The sequence below is a fragment of the Pelobates fuscus genome, chromosome 10 (assembly GCF_036172605.1).
Source record: "Pelobates fuscus isolate aPelFus1 chromosome 10, aPelFus1.pri, whole genome shotgun sequence".
In the NCBI taxonomy this organism is placed as follows: Eukaryota; Metazoa; Chordata; class Amphibia; order Anura; family Pelobatidae; genus Pelobates; species Pelobates fuscus.
The window spans coordinates 15261077-15288004 of NC_086326.1; the positions used below are offsets into that span (position 1 = coordinate 15261077).

Consider the following 26928-nt stretch of genomic DNA (forward strand, 5'->3'; position numbering starts at 1 on the left):
AGGATTTAAGATAAGCCTGCGGGGAGCTCTCAGATTAAGCTGCCATTCCTCTCGGCCTCCAAGCCACGCCCCCCGCCATCCTTCTTCTTAATGAAAAAGAACCCCGCCCCGGCCGGAGAAGAAGACCTCTTGATGAATCCCTTCTCTAAATTCTCCTGAATATACTCCTCTAGAACCGAGTTTTCCTGAACAGACAAAGGATATACATGGCCCCTCGGAGGCATAGTCCCGGGTAGAAGCTTAATTTTACAGTCAAATGACCTGTGTGGCGGCAAAGAATCGGCATTCTTCTTGTCAAACACTGCCCTTAAGTCTAGGTAAAGATCTGGTATTTGTCTTTCTGTGGACTGAGTAGGATTCTCCTGTATGTTAATATTAGCTAATGGAGAAACCTTGCACAAACACCGATCCTGGCAGCCCTGGCCCCACGAGAGTATCTCCCCTAACTCCCAATCAATAATAGGGTTATGTTCTTTCAACCATGGGTACCCCAGAACTATGGGAACGGAAGGAGACGAAATGAGCAGAAGAGATAAATTCTCCACGTGTAGGATACCAACATTTAACTCAATGGGTATGGTCTCACGAAAGATAACAGGGTCTAGTAGTGGTCTACCATCTATGGCCTCAACGGCCAAGGGTGTCTCCCTTAGCTGGGATGGGAAATTGTTTTTACTAGCAAAGGCTTGGTCGATAAAATTCTCAGCAGCACCGGAATCTATCAAAGCCATAGCCCTTACTACTTCCCTCCCGCAAGTTAAGGAAACTGGTAGCAGAAGCCTGTGATCTTTATAATTAGGAGTAGAGGACAAAATAGAAACACCCAAGGCCTGTCCTCTAGAGAGACTTAGGTGCGAGCGTTTCCCGGGCGGTTAGAACAGTTCGAGAGAAAATGACCCTTAACTCCACAATACATACACAAACCCTCTCTTCTCCTGTACTGTCTTTCCTCCTCAGAGAGGCGGGTATACCCTATCTGCATAGGTTTAGGAAGCAAAGATACCGTGGAGTCAGGACTTGGAAAAGCGGGGGCTAACCTAAAAGAAGGTCTCCGGTTCCTCTCTCGAGTGTTCTGTCTCTCTCTTAAACGTTCATCTATACGAGAGATGAACGAAATTAAATCCTCTAAATTCTCAGGGAGTTCTCTGGTAGCAACCTCATCAAGGATTACTTCAGATAAGCCATTCAAAAATACATCCATATACGCCTGCTCATTCCACTTGACCTCTGACGCCAGAGACCTGAACTCTAGTGCATAATCCACCAGTGTTCGGTTCTCCTGTCTCAGACGCAACAGTAATCTGGCTGCATTAACCTTTCTACCTGGAGGGTCAAATGTTCTTCTAAAAGCAACTACAAAGGCGTTATAGTTATAAACTAATGGGTTATCGTTCTCCCATAATGGGTTGGCCCATCTCAGAGCTTTCTCAATAAGTAGGGTGATAATAAATCCTACCTTTGCCCTATCTGTAGGATAAGAGCGAGGTTGCAATTCAAAATGGATACTAATTTGGTTTAAGAAACCACGACACTTCTCAGGAGCCCCAGCATAGCGTACTGGGGGGGGTAATGTGAGAAGAAGCACCCACTGTGGCTACCTCTAGACCTGAACCGACAGGAGAAACAGGGGTATTACGTTTCTCCTCTGGTGGGTTATTGGCACGAGATAATAGAGCCTGTAGCGCAAGCGCCATCTGATCCATTCTGTGATCCATGGCTTCAAACCTAGGATCAGGAGAGGCAAGCTGACTGTTTGTACTCGCAGGATCCATTGGCCCTGTCGTAATGTCAGGATCGGGACAGGGATCCAACACGCAGAGTACAAACAGTAGCCAGATACGTATACCGGACCTTAGAATGGCCGGACTAACGTAAGTAGTACAGTATAGAATGGTCAAAGACAAGCCGAGGTCGAGGGTAACAGAAGACAGGTAAGCGAGAGACAAGCCGAGTCAAGGGTAACAGAGATAAGCAGAGTAAGGTAAACAAGCCGGGTCAAAACCAAAAAGGAATAATAGAATACACAAGCACTGAGTGACTAGAACAAGCTAGAACCACGACAGGGCAATGAGCTAATGACAGAAGCTCTGTTAAATACCCTGTTCAGAGCAGTAACCACGCCTCCGAGGCATCTTGATTGGTCCTGCAGCAATTGACTGACAGGTCGTTCCGGGGGAGTGTCCTGATGACTACTTCCTGCCTAGATGCTGTAAAAGGCAGTCACTCCCTCGCGGCCGGCCTAGCATGACCGGATAGACCGCGGGGAAGGGAGCCATCAGACCGTCTGGATGGAGGAACAGCTAAGTCTCTACCTCTTTCGGAGGTAGAGACCACAGGTACCCTGACAGTACCCCCCCTCTCAGATACGCCCACCGGGCGGAATGAACCGGGACGAGATGGGAAGCGAGAGTGATACGCCCTGCGGAGACGGGGAGCATGAACATCCTCCTGAGGTACCCAACTCCTCTCCTCAGGACCATATCCCTTCCAATCAACCAGATATTGTACTCTCCCCCGGGAGATTCGAGAATCAATAATAGAGTTAACCTCATACTCCTCCTGACCCTCCACCTGAACGGAGCGAGGAGGGGCTATTGTGGAGGAAAATCTGTTACATATGAGTGGTTTCAGCAATGAAACGTGAAACGAGTTTGGGATGCGTAAGGTATTAGGAAGAGCTAAACGATACGCAACTGGATTGATACGGGTCAGCACCCTGTAGGGTCCAATATAACGAGGAGCGAACTTCATGGATGGCACTTTTAAACGGATGTTCCTCGTGCTCAGCCATACCCTATCACCTGGAACAAAGACCGGAGCCACCTTTCTACGTTTATCAGCGTGTTTCTTAACCAACATAGAGTTGTGCACAAGGATTTGTCGAGTTTGATCCCACAACTTCCTCAAATTGGCAACATGAACATCAACCGACGGCACCCCCTGGGAAGGAAAATCCGAAGGAAGAATAGACGGATGAAAACCATAATTCATGAAGAAGGGGCTTGAATGAGTAGAATCGCAAACGAGATTGTTGTGTGCAAACTCCGCCCAAGGAATCAAACCGACCCAATCGTCCTGGTGTTCTGAAACGAAACAACGTAGATATTGTTCAACTTTTTGGTTAGTGCGTTCAGCAGCTCCATTGGACTGAGGATGATAGGCAGAGGAGAAATTCAATTTGATAAAAAAGAGAGCCGATACCTTACCTCCACACAGGTCCTTTGATTGCAAGATTAACCTACTCCCTGGTACCATGCCTCCCAGGGGTCATGTATACCCGTTATCTACTAAAGAGAACTCAGTTCTAGAGGAGTATATTCACGAGAATTTAGACAAGGGATTCATTAGGAGATCCTCCTCTCCTGCCTGGGCTGGATTTTTTTTTGTTAAAAAGAAGGATGGTTTTACGCACTTTTCAATTTTACTTTCATGTCACAGTTAATCCTCATCTGTTTTAGTCTGCCCATAGATTGTAAATAAGTTGAAGTACCTCCTGGAAATGCACTCCAAACACTGCCGTTACTTTTAGTTTGTTGTAGCATGTCATAACATTCCGGTTAATTGAAACTTGTGAAGCGCATGCCAAGCTCTCACCACACACTTAACCTTAGAACCGGCGAACGCCATACACCTACTTATATGCCCATCACACAGACGGCATATGCCAACTGGCGACAGTTGGTGATAGTTAGCCCAGCCAGCTCGGCACATAGACTCCATAGGTCGCCAGGTGACTCTTCGTTTCCACACATATGCGCACCGTAGATTACCAGGGCTCTAACTGGGTCTGGAGTGCGCTCTAATCATCCCAGCTTGACCCATCTACATAATTACACACGCTTGTATTTTACCCTATTTTGTGAATAACGATTAAGAAATGTAGTGAACTTGCATGCACGATACCTAGAACGTTCAGCGACTCTAATTGCATACTGTTTATTCTCAACCTGTAACATGTTTGCTAGTTTAAGCTTACTAATAATATAAAAATGTGCATCGTCTTGCATGCCACTGTTCTTATTGCAATGTCAAAGCTAACGCTGTTGTGGCGTACTTGAAATGATTTGTAAACACCTGCACAACAAAATAAAGAATTTAAAAAAAAAAAAAGAAGGATGGTACACTAAGACCTTGTATTGATTATCGAGGTTTTAAAAAGATAACCATTAGGAATGCTTATCCCATTCCTTTGATTACCGAACTCTTTGATCGTTTAAAGGGTTCTAAAATTTTCACCAAGTTAGATCTCAGAGGGGCATATAACTTGGTGAGAATCCAGCAGGGACACGAGTGGATGACGGCGTTCAATACTCGATATGGTCACTATGAATATACAGTAATGCCTTTTGGGTTATGTTATGCACCGGCTGTATTCCAGGATCTGATAAATGAGGTTCTTAGGGAATTTCAGCATGATTGTGTTATTGTATACCTGGATGATATACTCATACATTCTAGAGAGATTGAGACTCACCACAAACAAGTCAGAAAGGTTTTGCACAAACTTCTTCAACATGGCTTGTACTGCAAATTGGAGAAATGTAGCTTTGATCAATCCCAAGTAAACTTCCTTGGTTATGTGATTTCTGGGGAGGGATTTAAGATGGACCCGGATAAACTCCAGTCCATTCTAGATTGGCCTTTACCAAAGGGTCTCAAGGCCGTTCAGAGATTTATTGGATTCTCCAATTATTATAGGCGCTTTATTAAGGGATATTCTTCTATTATTGCGCCTATCACCAATATGACCAAACAGGGGGCTGATACTAAGAATTGGTCTACTGAAGCTCTCCTTGCTTTCAAAACTCTCAAGGAGCTTTTTGCTTCCGCTCCAATTTTAGTTCACCCTGATACTACTCTGCCTTTCCTACTTGAGGTAGATGCCTCAGAGACTGGTATAGGTGCTATCCTATCTCAAAGGTTAGGTGTGGATAAACCGTTACATCCATGTGGATTTTTTTCTAAAAAATTATCTGGTGCTGAGAGCAGATATGACATTGGTGACAGAGAACTACTAGCTGTTATCAAGGCTTTAAAAGAATGGAGACATTTATTGGAAGGGACATTACATCCTGTTACTATTTTAACGGACCACAAGAACTTGTCCTATATTGGAGAGGCCAAGCGATTGTCTTCCATGCAAGCTCGTTGGTCGTTATTCCTCACCCATTTCAATTACGTTCTCACTTATAGGCCTGGTTTGAAGAATTCTAAAGCCGATGCCCTATCTCGCCAATATGAACCTTCTGCTTCATCTGAACCGGTTCTGTCCTCTATAGTACCTAAATGCAATATTATTGCTAACACAAGTCTCAAAATCCATTCTCCGTTGCTTGCCCAGATCATGAAGTCACAACATCTGGCACCTGGACAGACTCCTGAGGGAAGAAACTTTGTTCCTCCTGAACTCCAACTGGAGCTCTTACAGTGTTTCCACGAAAGTAAGGTGGCTGGTCATCCTGGCATTCGCAAGACTTATTCCCTGATCTCCAAGGATTTCTGGTGGCCTTCCTTACGAAAGGATATTAAGGAGTTCATCGGAGCCTGTGAGATTTGTACCAAGACTAAACAGCCTCATACATCTCCATGTGGCCTATTACACCCCTTGGACATTCCAGAGAAACCATGGTCCTGTTTGGCCATGGACTTTATTGTGGATTTACCTGCTTCCAAGAGACAGACTGTTATTCTCACGGTGGTTGATAGATTCACTAAGATGGCTCATTTCGTGCCGTTACCTAAACTCCCGACTTCTCCTGAATTGGTGGAGATTTTCGCGAGAGAGGTTTTTCGCTTACATGGGATACCTTCTGAAATTGTTTCTGATAGAGGCTCTCAATTTGTCTCACGATTCTGGAGATCCTTCTGTTCTCAATTAGGCATCAAATTGAACTTTTCCTCTGCCTATCACCCTCAGTCTAACGGAGCTGCTGAACGTACCAATCAAAAGATTGAACAATATCTGCGCTGCTTTGTTTCCGAACACCAGGAAGATTGGGTCGGTTTGATTCCTTGGGCGGAGTTCGCACACAATAATCTCGTTTGTGATTCTACTCGTTCTAGCCCCTTCTTCATGAACTATGGCTTTCATCCTTCCATTTTTCCTTCGGTCTCTTCTTCCTAAGGAGTACCGTCGGTTGATGATCATGTCGCCAATCTGAAGAAGTTGTGGGATCAGACTCGTCAAATTCTCCTGCATAATTCTATGTTGTTCAAAAAACACGCTGATAAGCACAGAAGGGCGGCTCCAGTTTTTGTCCCTGGGGATAGAGTATGGCTGAGTACTAAGAACATTCGTTTAAAGGTTCCCTCTATGAAATTTGCTCCTCGTTACATAGGTCCTTACAGGGTTCTGACTCGTATCAACCCGGTTGCGTATCGCCTAGCTCTGCCATCTGCCTTACGCATCCCCAACTCCTTTCATGTGTCTTTGCTGAAACCGCTAATTTGCAACAGATTTTCCTCTACGGTTTCCTCACCTCGTTCGGTTCAGGTGGAGGGTCAGGAGGAATACGAGGTCAACTCCATTATCGATTCCCGATTCTCCCGGGGGAGGCTACAATATCTGGTCAACTGGAAGGGATATGGTCCTGGGGAGAGGAGTTGGGTACCTCAAGAGGATGTTCATGCTCCTCGCCTCCGCAGGGCGTTTCACTCTCGCTTCCCATCTCGTCCCGGTTCCTTCCGCCCGGTGGGCGTATCTGAGAGGGGGGGTACTGTCAGGGTACCTGAAGTCTCTACCTCTGACAGAGGCAGAGACTTAGACGTTTATCCGTCTAGACGAGCCGTTTCCTCCGTTCCTCGCGGTCCATCCGGTCACTTAAACGCTGGCCGCGAGGGATCCACTTCCTTTTCTAACATGACGCTCGGTACGTGACGTCATGACGCCAATCCCGAGCGACCTGTCACTCAATTCTCCGATATCTAATCAGGACTCGTCGGAGGCGTGTCTACTCTCCGGAGTCAGGGTATTTAAGCTTGCTTCTCTCATCAGCTCATTGCCCTGTCGTGGTTCTAGCTTGTCTAGTCACTCAGTGCTCTTGTATTCTAGTTTTCTCTTTGGTTCTGACCCGGCTTGTTGTACTACTCTGCTTATCTCTGTTATCCCTTTGACCCGGCTTGTCTCTCGCTTACCTGTCTTCTCGTTCCCTCGACCTCGGCTTGTCTCTGACCATTCTCTATTATTCTCTGTACGTTAGTCCGGCCATTCTAAGGTCCGGTATACGTACCTTTCTACTATTTGTACTCTGCGTGTTGGATCCCTGTCCCGATCCTGACAAATATAAAACATTGTTGTGTTCTGCAGGAATTGCAATGCAGGGTTTAAAAGCCTCTAGTGACTGTCACTCTGACTTCGTGCTTCCTCAGAAATGGCCGAGTAAAACTCAGCTTTTTCTATCAGATGGTATTAGAGACCATTCGATTGGCACAGCACAGTGTTGAAAATGTTGCGCACGCATTAGACCGCCCCATAAGAAAGCATTAACTCAATGCTTTCCTGTGGGGAAAATCCGGCGCTGGATGTCCTCATGCACAGCGTGAGGATGTTCAGGGTCAGATTGAGGAGCAAAGTTCCTTTTTAATTAATTGCAGCACTAAGTGCAAAAAGGGACACTGTACCCAGAGCACTTCAATTAGCTGAAGTGGTCTGGGTCCCTTTGGATGAGATAGGGGGAGGGAGGGCGTACCTGAATTGCAAGCAGGGCACTATAGCATTAGGAATACACATTTTTATTCTTAACACTAAAGTGTTCTTTTAAGAACAGAATATGGAGAAAACACACTGTTTAAGCAATACCACTATCACTAGAATTAACATATTGTTTATGTTCTGCCACTTTAAAACCAATGTTCAGTAACCGACTTACTCCAATAGTCCAGTTCCATTCTTCATTGCAGAATGCATGACCATTCTCTCCGGGGAATCTTAAACAAAAAAATACAAAAAATGTTGTTAAACAGACATGTCTGATTTAAGAGAAGAACATATTTCAATCATTTATTTCTCATAATGCAAAGCCATAAATCTAGCTTAATACTTTGTTATTAATCCTTTAAGAGTATTGAACGTAACCGTGAAAGTAATAACGATGTTCAAAAAGTTATCAGGCTGAGCATTATTGGAAACGTAATTCACATAATTAACACTTGGCATGCCAAAAGGTTAGTCATTACCGTGTTATTACACGGACTATAGCGGACAATAAACTCATTTGCTAAAGGAAGACTTCTTGCTAGTGTCTGTCTCAGTAAGTAGGTTAGTCATAACTTAGAGCATGTAATAACGAATATATTATTATTTTAGGCAACATGAGCAAGTGGGTTTTTTAGCTGAGCAGCCAGACTTGGAAAACAAGCTGATTTAATTTCACCGTCAGCTCTCCTGGGTCTCACTCTGTGCTGAAGCTTTTGTTTCCAATGCCATCAAGCAAGAAAAAAAACCCACACACAAACATAGTGCAAATTCTTTAAAGGACAATTAAAAAAAATAAACACATGACGACATTCACCGTAACTGCAAAACTCTTTATTGAAGGTCAGTTTTAAGATTACCGCTTGTAAAGCAGAGTGTATCTTTAAACAGTCTTAAAATACCGACACTCCGTTTTACCATTTTACACGTAGGCCTGAATATAGACAACATGTATGTACACATACTGCACACACATTGTATACATACATAAAACGTGTCTCGAACGTTTTGTTCTCCAAATGTCGCTGAATGAGTTGATAGAATGTCCGTTCGGCATTTCTAATGTAGCAACACTCCAAAGTATAAATTCTGTGATAAAATATTAACATTAAAAACAAGGAACTAAAAAACTGAAAATGGCTCCGGTCTTTTAAGGCTGTTATCCGGTTTTTAGTTCCTTATTTTTAGGTTATGTTTTTTTCAGAGAATGTATATACCGGTATATGTTTGTATAACAAGTTTACTCCCTCAACCTGGTACCCAGCAGAAGCCCAAATAAAATCTCTGTTTGGGTCACGGTGAAGGAGATAAACCTCATGAATGGTTAATTTAAACCACATTGGCTGCCAGGAGATCACTTACGGCTGATCCCAAGGCTCATTCTCCCAGGCTACACTGTAGCAGTAACCAACGGAGAAGTTTGTCCTTTCCTCACTCTATTCATTAAGGCTAATACAGTAACATACAATGACTCATACTCAACTTCCTTGTTAAACTTGGCACTGCATTTCTATGTGCTTCTCTGCTCTGTGTTTTTAGAGTGCCTCTCCCAGAGTATGTACTGAGTCTCAGGTCATCTAATTATTACTCTTTCTCAAATACCAAACCAGTCATGGGTGGTCTCGCTGGGTGTCTTTCTCTAAAGCAACTCACCAGACTACACTGAGACCAAGGCAGTCTGTCTCTTTGTCTATCACATGAGTGACAATACGGTGTCATTGGTGTACCTCTCCAGACCATACGCACTCTCACAAGTCCCTCTCTCACTTCAGAGTACATTAAGAGTCCTCGGCTGCCTTTCTCTCCCTGTCCCTAAGATCTCTGTGTCTGTAAGATTCATGGATGAATTATAGTTTCTCTATGTTTTTTTTGTTTGTTTTCTTTTACAAATAGTGTTTGTGAACAGTACCATTTCTGTCTATCTATAAATGTCATTGATGTAGGTGATTATGCCTAGGTGATATCTTTGACTCTGACCTCTTTCACCCCTCATGTCCAGTCAAATCGCCAAATCCTGCCACTTCCATCTCAAAAAACATAGCTCGCGGGGGCGGGGCCTGAGCTTCATGGCAGCTGGACGTGCCTCGTGAGAGCTCCGAGCACAATATTCTTTTCTAGCTGAAATAATAGCATTCCAGCCAGCCAGGAACCGCTATAACGATTGCAGCCTGATCACACTCACCTCAGGAGCCAACCGAGGTACCCCGGGTCTGCAGCTCATGGGTGCACGGCGCGTCCGCCGAGGAAATCGGGAGTGAGGCCTAGCAGTATCGCCGGATGGGTGAGGCGGCCGATCCCCCGCTCTGTGCGACCTAGTGCCCTCCTAAGCCTGAACAGAGCCCTGTTCCCCCCCCCCAGGACCGGTGGGGGTTATCCCGGTCCACCCTAGCCTGCACCAGGGACCACGCAATTCAGCAACGAGCTCTTACCTACCCTTTCACTTTGTGTGAAGATCCGGGCCTGATGCTAGACGGACTTGGCAGACAGGCCACACCACACATGGCGCCTACACAGGCAGACCCCAGCGAAGACCCGATCGAGCGCTCCCTCCGACGCAGAGATGAAGCTTTCCAGCGTTTTTGGGAGAGGCTGGAGCAGCGCATGGCACTGCAGGTACCAGGGCGTGTGCGGGAGTTGAGGGAGGCCAAGAAGAAAGGGCCGAGCGGGCCCCGCTCGGGCAGACTCCGACCTGGAGCACACGCCATCCAGGCTACCTGCCCACCTGGGCCGAAGGCCAAACGGGGTATACCCCCACAGCATCGCCCACGACGCCGGAGGACCACGCGCCGCAGGCGGCGTTTCACCATCAGGGCCCTCCGTAGCGCCCATAAAGGGGAAGACCCGGCTGCACTGCATACCCGAGTCTGTGGCACACAGATGCGGACCTTCCAGGCTTGGGGCTGGAGCGGGACCCGCCACGGCACAAGCAGCACCGCCACCATCAACAGAGCCGCAGGGGCCTTGGGGCCCTACTCCGACCGGAGCTCACAGCTACCACTCTCCTCACGCCTGAATGGCCTTCTGGAAGTCCAAGCAACTGCTACACAGCTTCCAACTACGGGAATCGGATGAGGATGAAACTATCTCTGCGCCCTGGGGTCAGCTCGGGAGGCGACGGCGAGCACACACCCGCTCCCCATGGAACATGTGATTAAGAACTGGCTAAACTAGACTCAACTCCCCCCCAAAATGGGACACGTGTACCCTGTGGTGGCGATAAGTCTGACATTTTAATACACAGTAAATCTTTGTCTGTTTCTAAGTATCGCATCACACACACAAGTATCAAGTGAAGGGCAGTTTGAGACGGTGCACTACAGCTACGTTACAGCCTTTATAGACACCAAACTGCTGGATCAGCCGAGTTGAACCTAACGCACAGGCACCAGTTACCATATGAGAGCATACTGCGCTGATCCAGCTAGCATGCAATCTGTTATAAGGTTATAACTGCACTAGTCTAGCTATATTGAGCACTAATTGTTCTGGTCTGCTCGCACAAATGATCTAAGGCACTACTTTCCCCATGTATGTACATAGCCATGACACTTCAGATCAGCATGTCTCTCCAGGCTCAGCATTTGGGTAGACCCTACAGTGGTAGCCTGCATCCCCAGCTAGCATGTTTATCTCTCACTATTTGTGTTCAAATGTGCGTAGTCTAAGCAACTTGTTAATGTTTTACTTTTACGCTACAGTTGAAGCGTGGTTCTACTATTTACAATTATAGCACAACTTCTATGACCTTTCGGTAGACAATACTATAACTAACCGACACGAACATGCTAGGTATAGGCCTTAATAATATAACTCAGGATGCCATACTAACAAGTACCAACGAGGTCAGTGCCGTTACCCGTGTTATGCTTGCAACTATTGTGAAACCTGTGTTTTACTCACCCATGTGTCACCAGACGCCTGACTAACATGACTTAGCGAGTTACCAATCCGGATCTTTTGATCCTTAGCTTGTATTTTCAAACTAAAGTTTAACTACAATACATAAAAAAAAAAAAAAAATGAGGCATAGAAAATCTGGAAATGTAATCTAACTTTGCGTATTGATGTACCAACCCTATACTGTAAATCACTTAAACGTTTCCTCCAATTTCTCTTCTGTATCCCATACTACATGCCTTTAATAAAAGAAAGATTGACAAAAAAAAAAAAAAAAAACATAGCTCGCATCCGCCCTTATTTAACACCAGATGCGGCTATGGTGCTGGTCCTTTCTCGCCTTGACTACTGCAATCCCCTTCTCAGTGGTCTTACATGTTCCCAGATTGCACCGCTGCAATCTATAATGCATGCGGCAGCAAGGCTCATTTTCCTGTTGGCCGCACCTCTCACGCCTCCCCCTCTGTCAGACCCTACATTAGCTTCCAGTTAGATATAGGGGTCAATTTAAGATTCTGGTGCTTGCTTACAAGTCCCTACATAATACTGCTCCAACCTACCTATCCTCCCTAATACACAAATATGTCCCGTCGAGGCCCCTACAATCTACAAAGACCTATGTCTATCCTCTGTCCGTACTCCCACATCTGATGCTCGCCTTCAAGACTTCTGCAGGGCTGCACCTTTTCTGCGGAACTCCCTTCCCTTGGCCGTTAGACTTTCACCCAGTCTCCACTCCTTCACAAAATCTTTTTTTTTCAGGAATGCATATCATTTAAACTGTTAGCGGGTTTTTATCCCCTTTTTGCCCCAATCCTTATCTGAGCCAGTTAAGTGTAATTTCTGAGGAACATGCACTGGAAAAATGTATTAAGGTACCAATAGGGTTTTCTACATGTGGAAAGTGATGCGGACAGGAACATATGAAGCAAACTTGCATAGCAGCTAAACACGTTTTATCCACGACCCCCACTGATTTCGAGGACATTGTGGCACACAATTTTATAATTACTTTTACCTCCCTGTGGGAGGAGTTTTTAATTTGTGTAACTAAGCAATGTGTTCAAATTGTGTGGTATGTGATTGGAACCCAGATTTGACAAAGACCCCAGTGGGGGTTGAAACATTGGGTGGATAAAATGTTCATTAAAACACGCGCTGTTTTTGTCTGATATTTCTTTAAAACAGAGCACTTATTTATAAAGAGGTCTGATCGTATATATATCCCTTGCTTAAGCTCACGGTGAGAATATACTTTTGCCTCTTTAAAAATCGCTTGTAAGACCACATCGTGAATATGCTGTGCAATTTTGGGCGCTTGTTCTAAAGAAGGATATTATGGCACTAGAAAAAGTGCAGAGGCGGGCTACAAAATTAATAAAAGGAATGGAACATATCAGCTATGAAGAAAGGTTAACAAATTTAAACCTCTTTAGTTTAGAAAAACGTTACCTCAGAGGTGATGTGATAACATTATACAAATATATTTGTGGCCAATACAAACCATTATGTGAAAATCTATTCACAAACTTTCACGGACTTTACATAGTACACAAGGTCATGCGTTTAGACTGGAAGAAAGAAGATTTTGTCTAAGGCAAAGGAAAGGTTTTTTTTTACCATAAGAACAATAAGGATGTGGAATTCTCTGCCTGAAGAAGTGGTTTTATCAGAGTCCATACAGATGTTTAATCAGCAACTAGATGCATACATGCAAAAACAGAATATTCAAGGATATAATCTTTCAATGTAGGGTAATAGCTTCTTGATCCAAGGATTAATCTGACTGTCATTCTTGGGTCAAGAAGGAATTTCTTTCCCTCTAGTTTGTGCTAAATTGGAAGTGCTGCAAAATGTTTTTGTTTTTGCCTTCTTTTGGATCAACAGCAAAAAACTAATATGAGGAAGGCTGAACTTGATGGACGCAAGTCTCTTTTCAGCTATGTAACTATGCAGCAGTGATCCAATGGCCTCAAAACAGGGACTCATACTTACAATTGTTTATATAGCACCAACATAACATATTCTGCAGCGCTGTACAATAGGAAAAGCAGACAAACATTTCATTCGAACACAAGGTGTATGACATATGGGAAGAGGACCCTGCCCAAACCAGTCTACAATCTAAAGATTCATACTTTACTGGATGCATTATATCCTATATATTTTACTTTATATGTTATTAATATAAAATAGATAAAACGACCAGTTTATTATACTCCCTTGAGGATCAAATGCTATATTTTGTTATTATCACAATCGGTCAGTAAACACCTTATGCTTACAAGGTTTTCTCTGTTATTTTAAGGTTAGAAGCTATATGCATCCTTTCATTCATTGAGTTGGTCCTTAACCCCTTAAGGACCAAACTTCACGCACGTCATGTGTCCTTAAGGGGTTAAAGGGGAATTGTCATTTCTTTGAAATTTACACAATTTAAAATCACCTATAAATTGTAATACAATTAAAAATGTGTTATTATATCTATAATATAAAATGTTGTAAAATTGATATTAAAGATTTGAAAATGACATCAAAATCCAGTACAGACAAGGCACAGCCAGGGCACACAATGCAAATGAAGAGGAGAAATAAAAACATTGTATCATGTCTCCACTTCACTGTCTGCTCTCTCTATGCTGCCTGCCAGGTGCAAATGACAGAACGTATAGCAATGATTGACAGGGAGCTAAGATAGAGGCGCCCAGTTACAGGATAGAGGTGTGTATTTCTACATTTAATTTCATTTTTGACACCTCACAAATGCACATTTGTTAAATAGAGATAAGTAAACTATTTTATATTGTTATTTATAAAGCACCAACACATTCTGCAGAGCTATACAATACGTGGACAAACAAATATTTGAAACAAAACACATTGGATGTCCCCTGGCCCCGCTTTTATATATTTTGACTCTTGAACCGCTCGCAGTGAGCATAAGAAACAACTATCAAATTAAAGGAGTTATTCTGAATCATTCTGAATTTAAGATCAGCCTATATGCTGATGAAATAATATTAACATTGTCTGATCCGGATATATCACTGGGGGCCTTGTTTCGGGAGTTGGAAGACTATGGTAGAGTTTCAAACTATAAATTAAATATTGGTAAATCCCTTCACTTGGTCATCACAAGGTTTTAAATATCTTGGGATTCATTTCTCTTATCGCTTAAACGATATGATCGATAAAAACGTGGATAATCTTATAAAAGATACCAGATACCAAAACTTAGACAGATTCATAAATTATTTCTGAATTACATATGGGATTATAAGAGGTCAAGGATCTCGATTTAACATGTAATGAAAAAGTCCAGTAAGGGTGGCCTGGCTGTCTCGAATCTTATCAAATATTACGAAGCCTCCAGGCTGTACCATTTGTGGAGATGGCAGGGCCCAACCACAATAGAAGAGCCTTGGTATAAAATGGAATCCTTTCTGTGTAAGTCAAAAGATCTTTCGTATATGTTATGGATTGATGCATCTCCAATATAGAAACTTCATACATAAAAGATATCTATGAAATTTGGGTAAAATACAGGAAAATAAATCAAATTTTAAGTAAAACTTCTAAGTATAGTCCGATTAAGACAATGGAATATAATATTAATGAACGAAATTTAGGTAATTGGATCAAATTTGGTTCAACTAAAATACCGTATATACTCGAGTATAAGCCGAGTTTTTCAGCCCATTTTTTGGGCTGAAAAACCCCAACTCGGCTTATACTCGAGTCAAGGTCTGTATTATGGCAATTTGCATTGCCATAATACAGACTGGGGGGAGAGGGGGGCTGGCAGAGCTGTACTTACCTGTTCTGCAGCTCCTGTCAGCTCTCTCCTCCTCTGCGCCGTCCGTTCAGCACCTCGGTCAGCTCCCAGTGTAAGTCTCGCGAGAGCCGCGGCTCTCGCGAGACTTACAGTGTAAGCTGACAGAAGAGCAGAACGGACGGCGCAGAGGAGGAAAGAGCTGACAGGAGCTGCAGAACAGGTAAGTACAGCTCTGCCAGCCCCCCTCTCCCCCCCACTGAACTGCCACTGGACCACCAGGGAAGGAGAGCCCCCCTCCCTGCCATATATCAAGCAGGGAGGGGGGACGAAAAAAAAAATATAAATAAAATAAGAAATAATAATAATAAAAAAAAATTAATAATAACAAAAAAAAGGGGTATAAGGACCACTATGGGAGGGGGGGGTATAAGGACCACTATGGGAGGGAGGGGGTGGGTTAAGGACCACTATGGGAGGGAGGGGGGTATAAGGACCGCTATGGGAGGGAGGGGGGGTATAAGGACCACTATGGGAGGGAGGGGGGGTATAAGGACCGCTATGGGAGGGAGGGGGGGGGGGGTATAAGGACCACTATGGGAGGGAGGGGGGGTATAAGGACCACTATGGGAGGGAGGGGGTATAAGGACCACTATGGGAGGGAGGGGGGATAAGGACCACTATGGGAGGGAGGGGGGGGATAAGGACCACTATTGGAGGGAGGGGGGTATAAGGACCACTATGGGAGGAGGTGGGATAAGGACCACTATGGGAGGGAGGGGGGTATAAGGACCATTATGGGAGGGAGGGGGGGGGTATATGGACCACTATGGGAGGGATGGGGGGGGATAAGGAACACTATGGGAGGGAGAAGGGGGATAAGGACCACTATGGGAGGGGAGGGGGAAGTAAGGACCACTAGGGGAGGGGAGGGTAAGGACCACTAGGGGAGGGGTGAGTCAGGACCACTGGGGGGGGGGGAGTGAAGGAACACGGGGGTGGGGAGGTAAGGACCACTGAGGGAGGAGGAGGGGAAGTCAGGACATATGGGGGGGGGGAGGGGGCGGAAAATTTTTTTTTGCCTACGGCGGCAAATATCCTTGCACCGGCCCTGCACACACTGCATTCACACACTGCATTCATGCACACACACACTGCATTCATGCACACACACACTGCATTCATGCACACACACACTGCACTCATACACACACTGCACTCATACACACACGCTGCACTCATACACACACACATACGCACACACTGCATTCATTATACACACACTGTAAATAAATATTCAATTAATATATTTTTTTTAGGATCTAATTTTATTTAGAAATTTACCAGTAGCTGCTGCATTTCCCACCCTAGTCTTATACTCGAGTCAATAAGTTTTCCCAGTTTTTTGGGATAAAATTAGGGGCCTCGGCTTATATTCGGGTCGGCTTATACTCGAGTATATACGGTAGATGATTTATTAGAATTGAATAAAATAAGGTATTTTTCATATCTTCAGTTAAGTCTTGACCTTAATTCAAGAGAGTTATTCTCATACCTAAGAATCAAAAATTATTTGGATAACCATCTGCTTTGTGACAACACTAGTATAAATAAAAAAATAAATGATCTATTTAAAAATAATACTAAATGTAAATCGATATCTAGTTGGTATGAAATATTGAGAGAGGAAGAAAAAAAGAGTCTAAACCAAAAGCCTGGAAAAACTGGGAACAAGAAAGTGGGTCTCCAATCGAGTTAGAGCAGTGGTATAGATCAATTCAAGAAGTTAAACAATCGTTGCATTGTCTAAATATCATAGAGCTTCATTATAAAATTCTTCATAAACGGCATAGGGTACCAAAAATTCTAAATAGAATCAACCCTGTTAATTCCAAACTTTGTTTGGAGATGTACTTGTGCTGAAGGTAGCTCTAAACAGATCTGGTGGGGATGTAAGCTTTTAAGACCTATATGGAATAAAGCATTTAGAGTTATATCAGACTTAGTGGGAGAAGATTTTTACGATAACGCAATGGTTGCTCTTTTTAATTTTAATTTAAGAAGATTCTCAACTCAAAATAGATATCTAATAATCCAACTTATGACGGCCATAAAAATAGAAATATCAAGATTTGGCTACAGAAAAAGACTCCATCTTGGACCCAAGTGCTATCTCAGCTTAACCCCTTAAGGACCAAATTCCTGGAATAAAAGGGAATCATGACGTGTCAGACATGTCATGTGTCCTTAAGGGGTTAAATACCAACACGATATGGAAAGGGAAATTTATTTTCAATATGATAGCCACTTAAAATTTGATGAGAAATGGTCACCTTGGCTAGATAATCTGATATAACTATATACCTTGTTGCGTTCTCTGCTATGAATATCCTTATATATAAAGATCACTCTAGTTCTTCCCTATAATACTGTATTCAGGAAAGTTATGAAGTGTTTACTCAACAGTTCATATATCCTTCCATTGTACATCAAAGTCTAATTCTGAACTGTTTTTGTCTGTGATGTTACATATGTAAAATTTGCAAAAAGAATAAAAAACAAAACAAAAAAAAAACCACATTGGACATACAGGAACGGAGGCCACCGAGGACCTTGTTCACACAGGCTTGCATTCCAGGGGATTAAAAATCATATGAAACAGCAGTTACATTTAAAAGTTAAAAGAAATGCAGAACATGCTTTAAACGGACTCACTTAATGTCTGAAATCTTTTAATTTTAGCCATTTTCATGAATGGAAATTTGCACGTCTCATTTTACGAAAAGGCGAACTATAACTACATTTTACGCCACTGGATAAAACACTGAAAATCACCAACAACCTGTGTTAACTTCTCATTTTTTTTTTTTATATAAGACGTTCTATTATTTTTTTTTTTTTATTTATATTAATCCATCAGGGCGCATGATGGAATTATTCTGTTACCTCGGTTGGTTACTGGGGAACCCCATGTATCTTGATACCTGTTGCTCCCCTCTGTCAGGTGACCAATGAGCTGTGTTTAGTGCTCAAGGTGTGTAACTCTTTAAATTACTGTGGCTGAACTTCCATGTTGATTCTATGTGAGCCACTAAAATCCCCCAATGCACCATAGACCTAGATCATTTTGCCATTGTTTTGTGTAAAACTGCATGGGCTAGTTATTATTTTATCCCTGTATTTTCACATGTGACATAGGAATGCAAAGGGGATTCTGTACTCAGGAGATATTGCGGAGAACAATTTAGTGATTTATATTACCGTTTCACACATCAGGTTTACAAAATAAATGGCTAAATTGCAATGTGCATGTAAAAATAAAATTGAAAAAAAATTGGTGAAAATATGGCTGTATAATAGGGCTCAATATATACGGTACCACTTTCACAAACGGTATGCATGTATGGTGTAATTTCAATTTTCAAACTGCTAAAATGAGGAACAGACCCATCAAAATTCTAACTGTAAACACTGTAATGGTCAGGTCTCTCATATGGCTCTGTAATTTCACAAGATAGTGGCAAAGGCATTTATTAGATGTATTGTTTTATTCAGAAGAGTTTTCTAAGCTTTGTTTGGGGGATTCGATCATAATGGCACACAGTAGGTTCAAAAAAATGCAAGAAGTATGTAAAAGATGCAAAAAAAAACATCCAAATTTTTAGCACACACGTTGACATAAACCGATGAAAACAATGGTGGCATGATAAGGCACCATATAAGATACCATGGACCGAGGAGTCGACACATCAGTCAGCCCTGCTAGCAACCGGTTTGGCGAATTTATTACATTTTAGTAACAGGTTTGAGCAAACCGATGAGAACCGGCTGAATCCCACCACTGGCAACAACCCGCCCTCAGTGATCACTTGATCGCGTGACCGCAGGAGGCAAGGTCTGCCAAATTAATTGATTTTTAGATTTACTTTTCTTTAGCTGCACTAATTATGCACACATTGTTGACAAAACTCTGAATTTATATGTGCATTTGTGTAAGGGGCAAAAAAAGCAGTATAGGAAGTATAGGGGGAAATAAGTCAGTTGAGGTGTGCCGGAACCAACGTCGTGGTAGGCCTATGATAAAAGAGGGCCCACCCATGAGGTGTAATAAAAAGTATAGATAGAGGGAGTGGAGGGTGGGGACATGGAAATCGCTAAAGATACGTACGGGACGGAGGAAGGTGAGTTTAAGTAGGGTAACATGCCCCTCCCACAACTGCAGGCCAAGCCCTTTACATTTGTGTGAGGGGCAAAAAAAGCCGTATAGGAAGTAAAGGGGGAAATAAGTCGGTTGAGGTGTGCCGGGCAAAAATAGATACCTGCCAGAAATGTAAAACAAACAACAAAAGACCTTAATTACCTAGCTGTATGGTAAATGCCGAGCTACCGTGTTTCCCTGAAAATAGGACCTACCCCGAAAATAAGCCCTAGCCGAATTTTCGGGGTGGGCTGCAATATAAGCCCTACCCCGAAAATAAGACCTAGGCATTTTACCTTTGCGGCCCGGCGGGACTTCCTTCTTCTATGAGGAGGGGGAGGAGCGTTGCGGGCCGCGGCATCGCGCAGCGTGATGATGACGTGCGCAGCGTGATGACGACGTGCGCAGCGCCGTCAGTCTGCCTTCACGGATCTTCAGCGGAAGGATCCATTCCGGGTGGTGAGGCACCCAGTGGTCGGACTCTTTGAACTGTGAGTAGATACCGGTATTTTATGTCTGGGACTTAATTAATTAAAGGGGGGGGGGAGGGATGAATTAATTAAAGGGGGGTGAATTAATTAAAGGGAGGGTGAATTAATTAAAGGGAAGGTGGATTAATTAAAGGGGGGGTGTGGATTAATTAGAGGGGGGTGTGGATTAGAGGGGCGGTGTGGATTAATTAGATGGGGTGTGTGGATTAATCAGAGGGGGTGTGTGGATTAGAGGGGGTGTGTGGATTAGAGGGAGGGTGTGGATTAATTAAAGGGGGTGGATTAATTAGAGGGGGTCGATTTATTAAAGAGGTGGAGGTGGATTAATTAAAGGGGGGGTGGATTAATTAGAGGGGGTGGATTTATTAAAGGGGGGGTGGATTAATTAGAGGGGGTGGATTAATTAAAGGGGGGTGGATTAATTAAAGGGGGGGTTCAATGTACATACCGGTACCGTAAATAAATAAGCCCTACCCTGAAAATAAGCCCTAGTGTGTTTTGTGTGACTAAAATTAATATAAGACCCGGTCTTATTTTTGGAGAAACACGGTAGTCAATAGGTGCCCGGCACTTCAACCGGCCCTCCTAATTGTGCAAGGGGAAGTAAGGTATAAAAATGTGTTGGCCATCTAGGGAAGACTAAGCGTGGGGTAGAGAAGGTAAAAGATAGACTGCATAAACAGGTGAGACTTCCTGCGACAATGCTGCCAGATGGACGTGGTGGCTGTGGGAAATATGTGGGACCCCAAGAAACTGTGAAAGCAGGTATAGCGGTTTAACAACTAGATTACACAGTTACATAGCTGAAAAGAGACTAGCGTCCACCAAGTTCAGCCTTCCTCACATTTGTGTATAAACGGTTGATCCAAAAGAAGACGAAAAACCCTGCTTGAAGCGCTTCCAATTTGCAACAAGCTAGGGAAAAAAATTCCTTCTTGACCCCAGGCGGTGAGATATATCCTTGGATCAAGCAGTTATCACCCTACATTGCGAGTAGGTACCTGGTTCGTAAGGACAGGCATCTGATAGGACTGATAGTGATTGTAATAATTGGATGCTGATGGGAAATCTGTAAAGATTTTCGATTTCCCCGGGAACCTGAAACGCCTTGAGTATGGAAATAATCACGTATGAATGGTAATCCTGTACAGCATGTGAAGTTGATATGTAGAGTTTGATGCAAGTTAGAGGTGGCAAAAGAAGCAAAAAACAATCGCAGACAACGCAGCAAAACAAAAAAAACAAAAACAGTAACAGTATACGTGACAGGAGACGCAAGGAGAAGAAGGCCCTAACACGTGTACTGCGAGTGATTGTAGAAAGAGCCAGACGTGAAAGATGACGACCACGAGCTAACGAGGCTGGTAGTCCGCGAGCCGACTCCGAAACGCAGGGGACGGCAGCGGCTACGGGAGAGGCCGCAGGCAGAGCCCCGTGGAAGGCATAGAGGAGGCACAGGGCAGATCATATGAAAAAGGTGCAGGGAAGTCTGGCTTGGATCCAGCCAGAGCGGCAGACGCCCAGTACCCAAAACTGCCATCCGAAACCGACCCATAGACGACAGTAGCGAAGATAAACAGGGGGCGAACAATGGAGAAGTAAGAGCAACCTCGGGGCCCCTCCAGCAACAGCGCTACCCGTGGAGGTGGACAGACACTGAGAGTTCAGCTGTCCAAAAGGCTGCCGGGGAGGAAATAAACTGACTCACGAGAACTGCAGCAAAGCGAGGAAGAGACCAGGACACGAAAAAATTATAAGAGTAGCTCAAATACCACAGCGTGATGAGTACCAAACCCAGCCAGAGAGCCGGGGCGGAAAAATACCATGCCAGTGCCTGGGCACGGAGACCTGCCAGTTGAAAAGATGAATAAACAGCGCATAAGCGACCCAATGTGTGTGTGTGCTGGCATACTAACTAATGCCAAAAAGGCGAAACAATTAAAAACTATGTTTGGTGACAGGTGAGGCCCTGCTAGATGCCAAGTGGCATGAGAGGCTCTATCTATGCGTTGGCGCGAGGGGAATAACGTGGAAACTGAACGTTGTGGCGGGGTGTTGGCCTCTCGGTGACAGTTAAACATAAGATAGAATGGGAGTGACAGGTGAGGCCCTCTCTATGCCACAATGCGAGGCGACTAACTATGATTTGGCACGAGGAGCATTGTACCTCAGAGTATGAGGATGGGTGTTGGCCTCGCGGGACCACTAACCTAAGGCAAAGAAGCCAAGGGGAATTACAACTAGTGGACACCAGCCACAGCTAACTAAGAGGGGAGGGAAGGGAGTGAGAGAAAGGATATTCCTGAGAAACGTGTGTTGAAAATGTGGGGGTGTACATGTGAGTACCGTGGGGGCCGACCGTAACTGGAGTGCAGAGTAAGCACGTCAGAGTCCAGGTGGTCAGGCCGTGAGGAGTAAGAAAAGGAAGTGAATAAGCAGCATATATAGAAACCCAATGTGTGCCGGCCGATTAGCAAATGCCAAAAAGGCGAAACAATTAAAACTAAGTTTGGTGACAGGTGAGGCCCTGCTAGATGCCAAGTGGCGTGAGAGGCTCTATGAGTTGGCGCGAGGGGATAATGTGGCCACTGAAACGTTGTGGCGGGGTGTTGACCTCTCGGTGACAGTTAAACATAAGATAGAATGGGAGTGACAGGTGAGACCCTCTCTATGCCACGATGCGAGGCGACTAACTATGATTTGGCCCGAGGGGCATTGTACCACCGAGTATGAGGATGGGTGTTGGCCTCGCGGGACCACTAACCTAAGGTGAAGAAGCCAGGGGGAATAACCACTAGTGGACATCCAGGACCCTGACAGCCAGTCACAACTAACTAAGAGGGGAGGGTAGTGAGTGAGAGAGGGAGTACTTATGAAAATATGAAATAGAATGCGTGTACGTGTGAATAGCCCCCCACGTGGCTCAGAAAGGTTATAACAGCATATAATTTATTTATTTTCCTCCATCTTACTGGGAAGCGATAAAGTAAAATGTCACAATATGTTACCGCAAAGGTAAGCCATGGTGATATAATAAGGCGTTACCGTGGAGTTGTGCTGTATACATATCACCCGTTAAAACTCCCTTAATTATGCATTGCGCCGTTAATAGAACGCAGTTTCGGTTCCCCCCCATCTCCTTATCTTTCTAGGTGCTGTGCGGATACCCAGAACATTCCGAACCACAGACTGAGACTTATAATTGAACGTAGAAACCCCCGAGCCCAATTAGCAAAAATTGTAAAACAGACATGACAGTTTCCTTCTCAGTAGAGCGGGCGCAGTTAGCATTCTCTGTACGTACTGTATAAAACCAAAAAGGTTCATTATCGTACGAAGCCGCTATAATGGTTAGTGATCAGATCTCCCTGGATGCTTCACATGAGACGATGGAGGCGGCTGGACGTAATAACAGAATTACATATATCTGAAAATAGCATGGTATGTGGGATACCTCGTACCATTAATTTACATTATTTATTTACAACTACTTGTTACCCAACAAGGGGGAGAGTCATCATAGCGTGAATGAAAACCAGGTGGACCGGACCAAAAGAGCAGCGAAGGGGCACAATTTGACCCTATATACACTGGTAAAGCAGAAAATCTAGTAGAAAAAATAAACAAAACAAAAAATAAAAAATGCATTTCGTTTCCTCCTTCACTAGAAAACCATACATGTTAATGTATGTTGTAACTTCTGCATAACTTCGGCTGTATTAAGTGGTTGGAGAATGCCTCTAAGTACAATTAACATGGTTCCATAATACCAGCTGCTATAAATGAGTGGTTGATTCGGGACACCTACAGCAATCACACAGTGTGCGCTTAATATGACCATGTGCCATAGTAGGAGAAAAACTGCCCCAATTAAAACAAAAACTGCCCAAAATAAAGCAAAAACTGCCCCAAATAAAACTGCCCAAAATGAAGCAAAACTGCCCCAATTAAAACAAACTGCCCAAAAATAAAACCAAAACTGCCCTAATTAAAACGGCACTTGGGCAGAAAAACAAAAGAAAAGGAAAACGAATCCGGCGAAACAGCAGACCGTTCGCTGGAAAGAACGGCGAACGCCAGACAGCCACGAAACCCCGGGACCATGAGAGCCACAGGAAACAAGGGGAGGGAAAGATTCAACGTATACTCACGAGACCCGAAGAGTAGACTGGACGGACAGCCGACCGGAGGAGAGCCCAGAAAGGACCGCGGACGAAAACAGCGGGGGAACAGCAGGCCAGACAAGGATAACCACGAGGGACCAGACGAGGAGGAGATGGCGACCGGAAATAACGACATGGAAATTGCTAAAGATACGTACGGGACGGAGGAAGGTGAGTAGGGGGTTTAAGTAGGGTAACATGCCCCTACCACAACTGCAGGCCAAGCCCTTTACATTTGTCACACCAAAATTAAATCCCTTTTTATCTTTAAAAAAAAAAAAAAAAAAAACCTGTATACGACATGTGTTGGTGCAACAAATGAGATAGATTAAAATTGCAGTTGAACATGTACATAGCAAAAATGACTTGTGTCCTTAAGTACAAAACAGGCAAACCGAAGCTGTGTCCTGAAAGGGTTAAAGATGTAGCAAATATGAATGTAAGGCACAGCCTGGGCACTCAATGCAAATGAAGACAAAAAATAGAAACATTGTTTAAAGGGACTCTCCAGTGCCAGGAAAACAATCCGTCTCTCACCCCTTCAGTGACTTACCTGAGACCCACGCCGATGTCCCTCGGCGGTGGTTTTGGGTCGCCGCCGCTCCTCCTCTTCATTATGTCAGCCGGTGGGGAAGACTGATCCCGCCCGTCGGCTGAGGAGACCTAATCCGTATGCACGGCAATGCCGCGCATGCGCATTAGAGCTCTCCATAGGAAAGCATTGAAAATGCTTTTCAATGCTTTCCTATGGGGAATTGAGCGATGCTGGAGGTCCTCACAAACCTGTGCTATAGACACGGAAGTGCCCTCTAGTGGCTGTCTAGTAGACATGAAAACTGCAATAATTACAGTTGCAGGGTTAAGGGTAGTGGGAGTTGGCACCCAGACCACTCCAATTGGCAGAAGTGGTCTGGGTGCTTGGAGTGTCCCTTTAATTTCTCCTCTTCTCGTTATGCTTCCTCCATGCTGATGCCTGGTTTAAATAACTGGGCTTGGCACAGAGCTAAGATGGAGGAGCCCAGTTGCAGGGTAAAGATGTGTTGATTTTTAACATGCAATTTCATTTTTTTTTACACCTCACAAATACGTACTTCTGAAATATAGAAATAAACAAATGTAATGTAGGACATCCTGAGAAGTGACAGTTCCCTTTAAAAAATTGTTGGCAAATAAAAACAATAAACACAGACACAACCCGAAACAAAAGGAAGATTAACCTTTTTTTTTCTCCTCGCCTGATGCCTTACAGCATAATGCAACCGTTTCCTGTTTGCAGTGAGTTAATACTTTAACAAAACCAGAATTATCTCTTTTTAAATAACTCTGCATAAAACCTCAACAACAAAAACGAAATCAGTAAAAGTACTAAAACTATTTGCAACAAAATGTGTGATTGGCATGCACAAGGTTAACGTATCACCAGCCTTTAACTAAAACAACAACAACAAATCGTGAATCCTTTTTAGGCTACTGATGCATTCGATAATATTTTGAACAGCCCTTTGTCATTTACCCCTTATGGACCAATGAAGGGAGATTTATCAAAGCAAAACCAGGTGATATCTTTGGGGCAAAACGCTAAGTAAGGAGCAATGGAAACCAACAGAATGTGTCAACACTTTGCACCCAATGGGATGTCCTACTTGGCAGTACCGTGCAGAGTTGCCGCAGCTCACTACGTAGGGACAAGAGCACCCACTGTAAAGCGCTGCGGAATTTGTTGGCGCTATATAAATAATAACATTAAAATAATGACAATGACATTAAATGCCATTGTTTCCTAAGGGACTAAAAAAGTATGTTGTTTTTGCTGAATATCATATACATCGGACATAGTCAGCTTACCTCCCTGCTCGCTTAGCAAATCCATACTGAGTGACGAAATCACTACAAACCAGGAAGTGTCCTCGTCGTCGTACGATTATCTTTTATCAGTTTGATTACCAAGTTCTAAAAAGTATCAGTAAGTTTCTCAGGCCCCAGTCCCTAACTATGGTCGACAAGACTCCAAATTCCAGACATTTTCGGTCAAATTATTTGCTTGAATATACACAAAGAAATGTGTTTTTACAGGGAAGCATTCGGCTGCAGAACAGAAAGTGAAATTTAATGTTGTGAGCATAATGATGTCACAGTTTGCTGGGCTGAGCAACAATTGGCCCAATCAACACCTGGGATGGGAGGGGTGTGCGTCCATTTACAATAAGGAAGTACGTGAAATGATGTGTGTGGGTCTTGTGATTCTTTTCTTAAAGGAAAAGACTGCTTATAAAAATGCTGATTTCAACACTTGTGTTTATTTCTCATGCATTATCTTTAAATACATTTGACATGCAAGTCAGGTCCAACCTAGTATGTGATTAAAGCAGTACTTCCTAAGCCTGGGTCTCTTTGCATTTGCAGTGGGAGAGGAATATCCCCAAAATAAATTGGTTACTGTAGTGGTCGTGCATTCACCATTGGCTTGCGAGGAGCCCGTAGCTTCGTTTTATTCCCAGGGACCCATTGTCCATTCCTGCACAAAGATTATGCAGAACGTGCAGGAAATCCGTAGCAGAACGTATATCTGGTTTCAAAAGCTCAACATCATTGTTCCCAAAAGCAGAGTTATTTTAGAAATAAACCCAAAATACAAGTCAGTGCTCAATTCGACATGGAGATTCGTTTCGGGCCACACTGCAATTTGGACAAATTTGGTAAAAGATCAAGTGAGA

General features: G+C 43.8%; 1 protein-coding gene across 1 annotated transcript in view; it reads right to left on the minus strand.

Annotated features, from left to right (window-relative positions):
- Window positions 1-26341, minus strand: part of LOC134574635 (uncharacterized) — a 54808-nt gene extending 28467 nt beyond the window's left edge. Inside the window, exons 1-2 of the mRNA XM_063433768.1 lie at window positions 26060-26341; window positions 7869-7926 (exon numbers count right to left, since the gene is read on the minus strand). Of these exons, the coding sequence (XP_063289838.1) occupies window positions 7869-7926; window positions 26060-26084 (83 nt within the window). The 5' untranslated portion in view covers window positions 26085-26341. The remainder of the gene's footprint in view (window positions 1-7868; window positions 7927-26059) is intronic.
- Window positions 26342-26928: the final 587 nt, after the last annotated feature.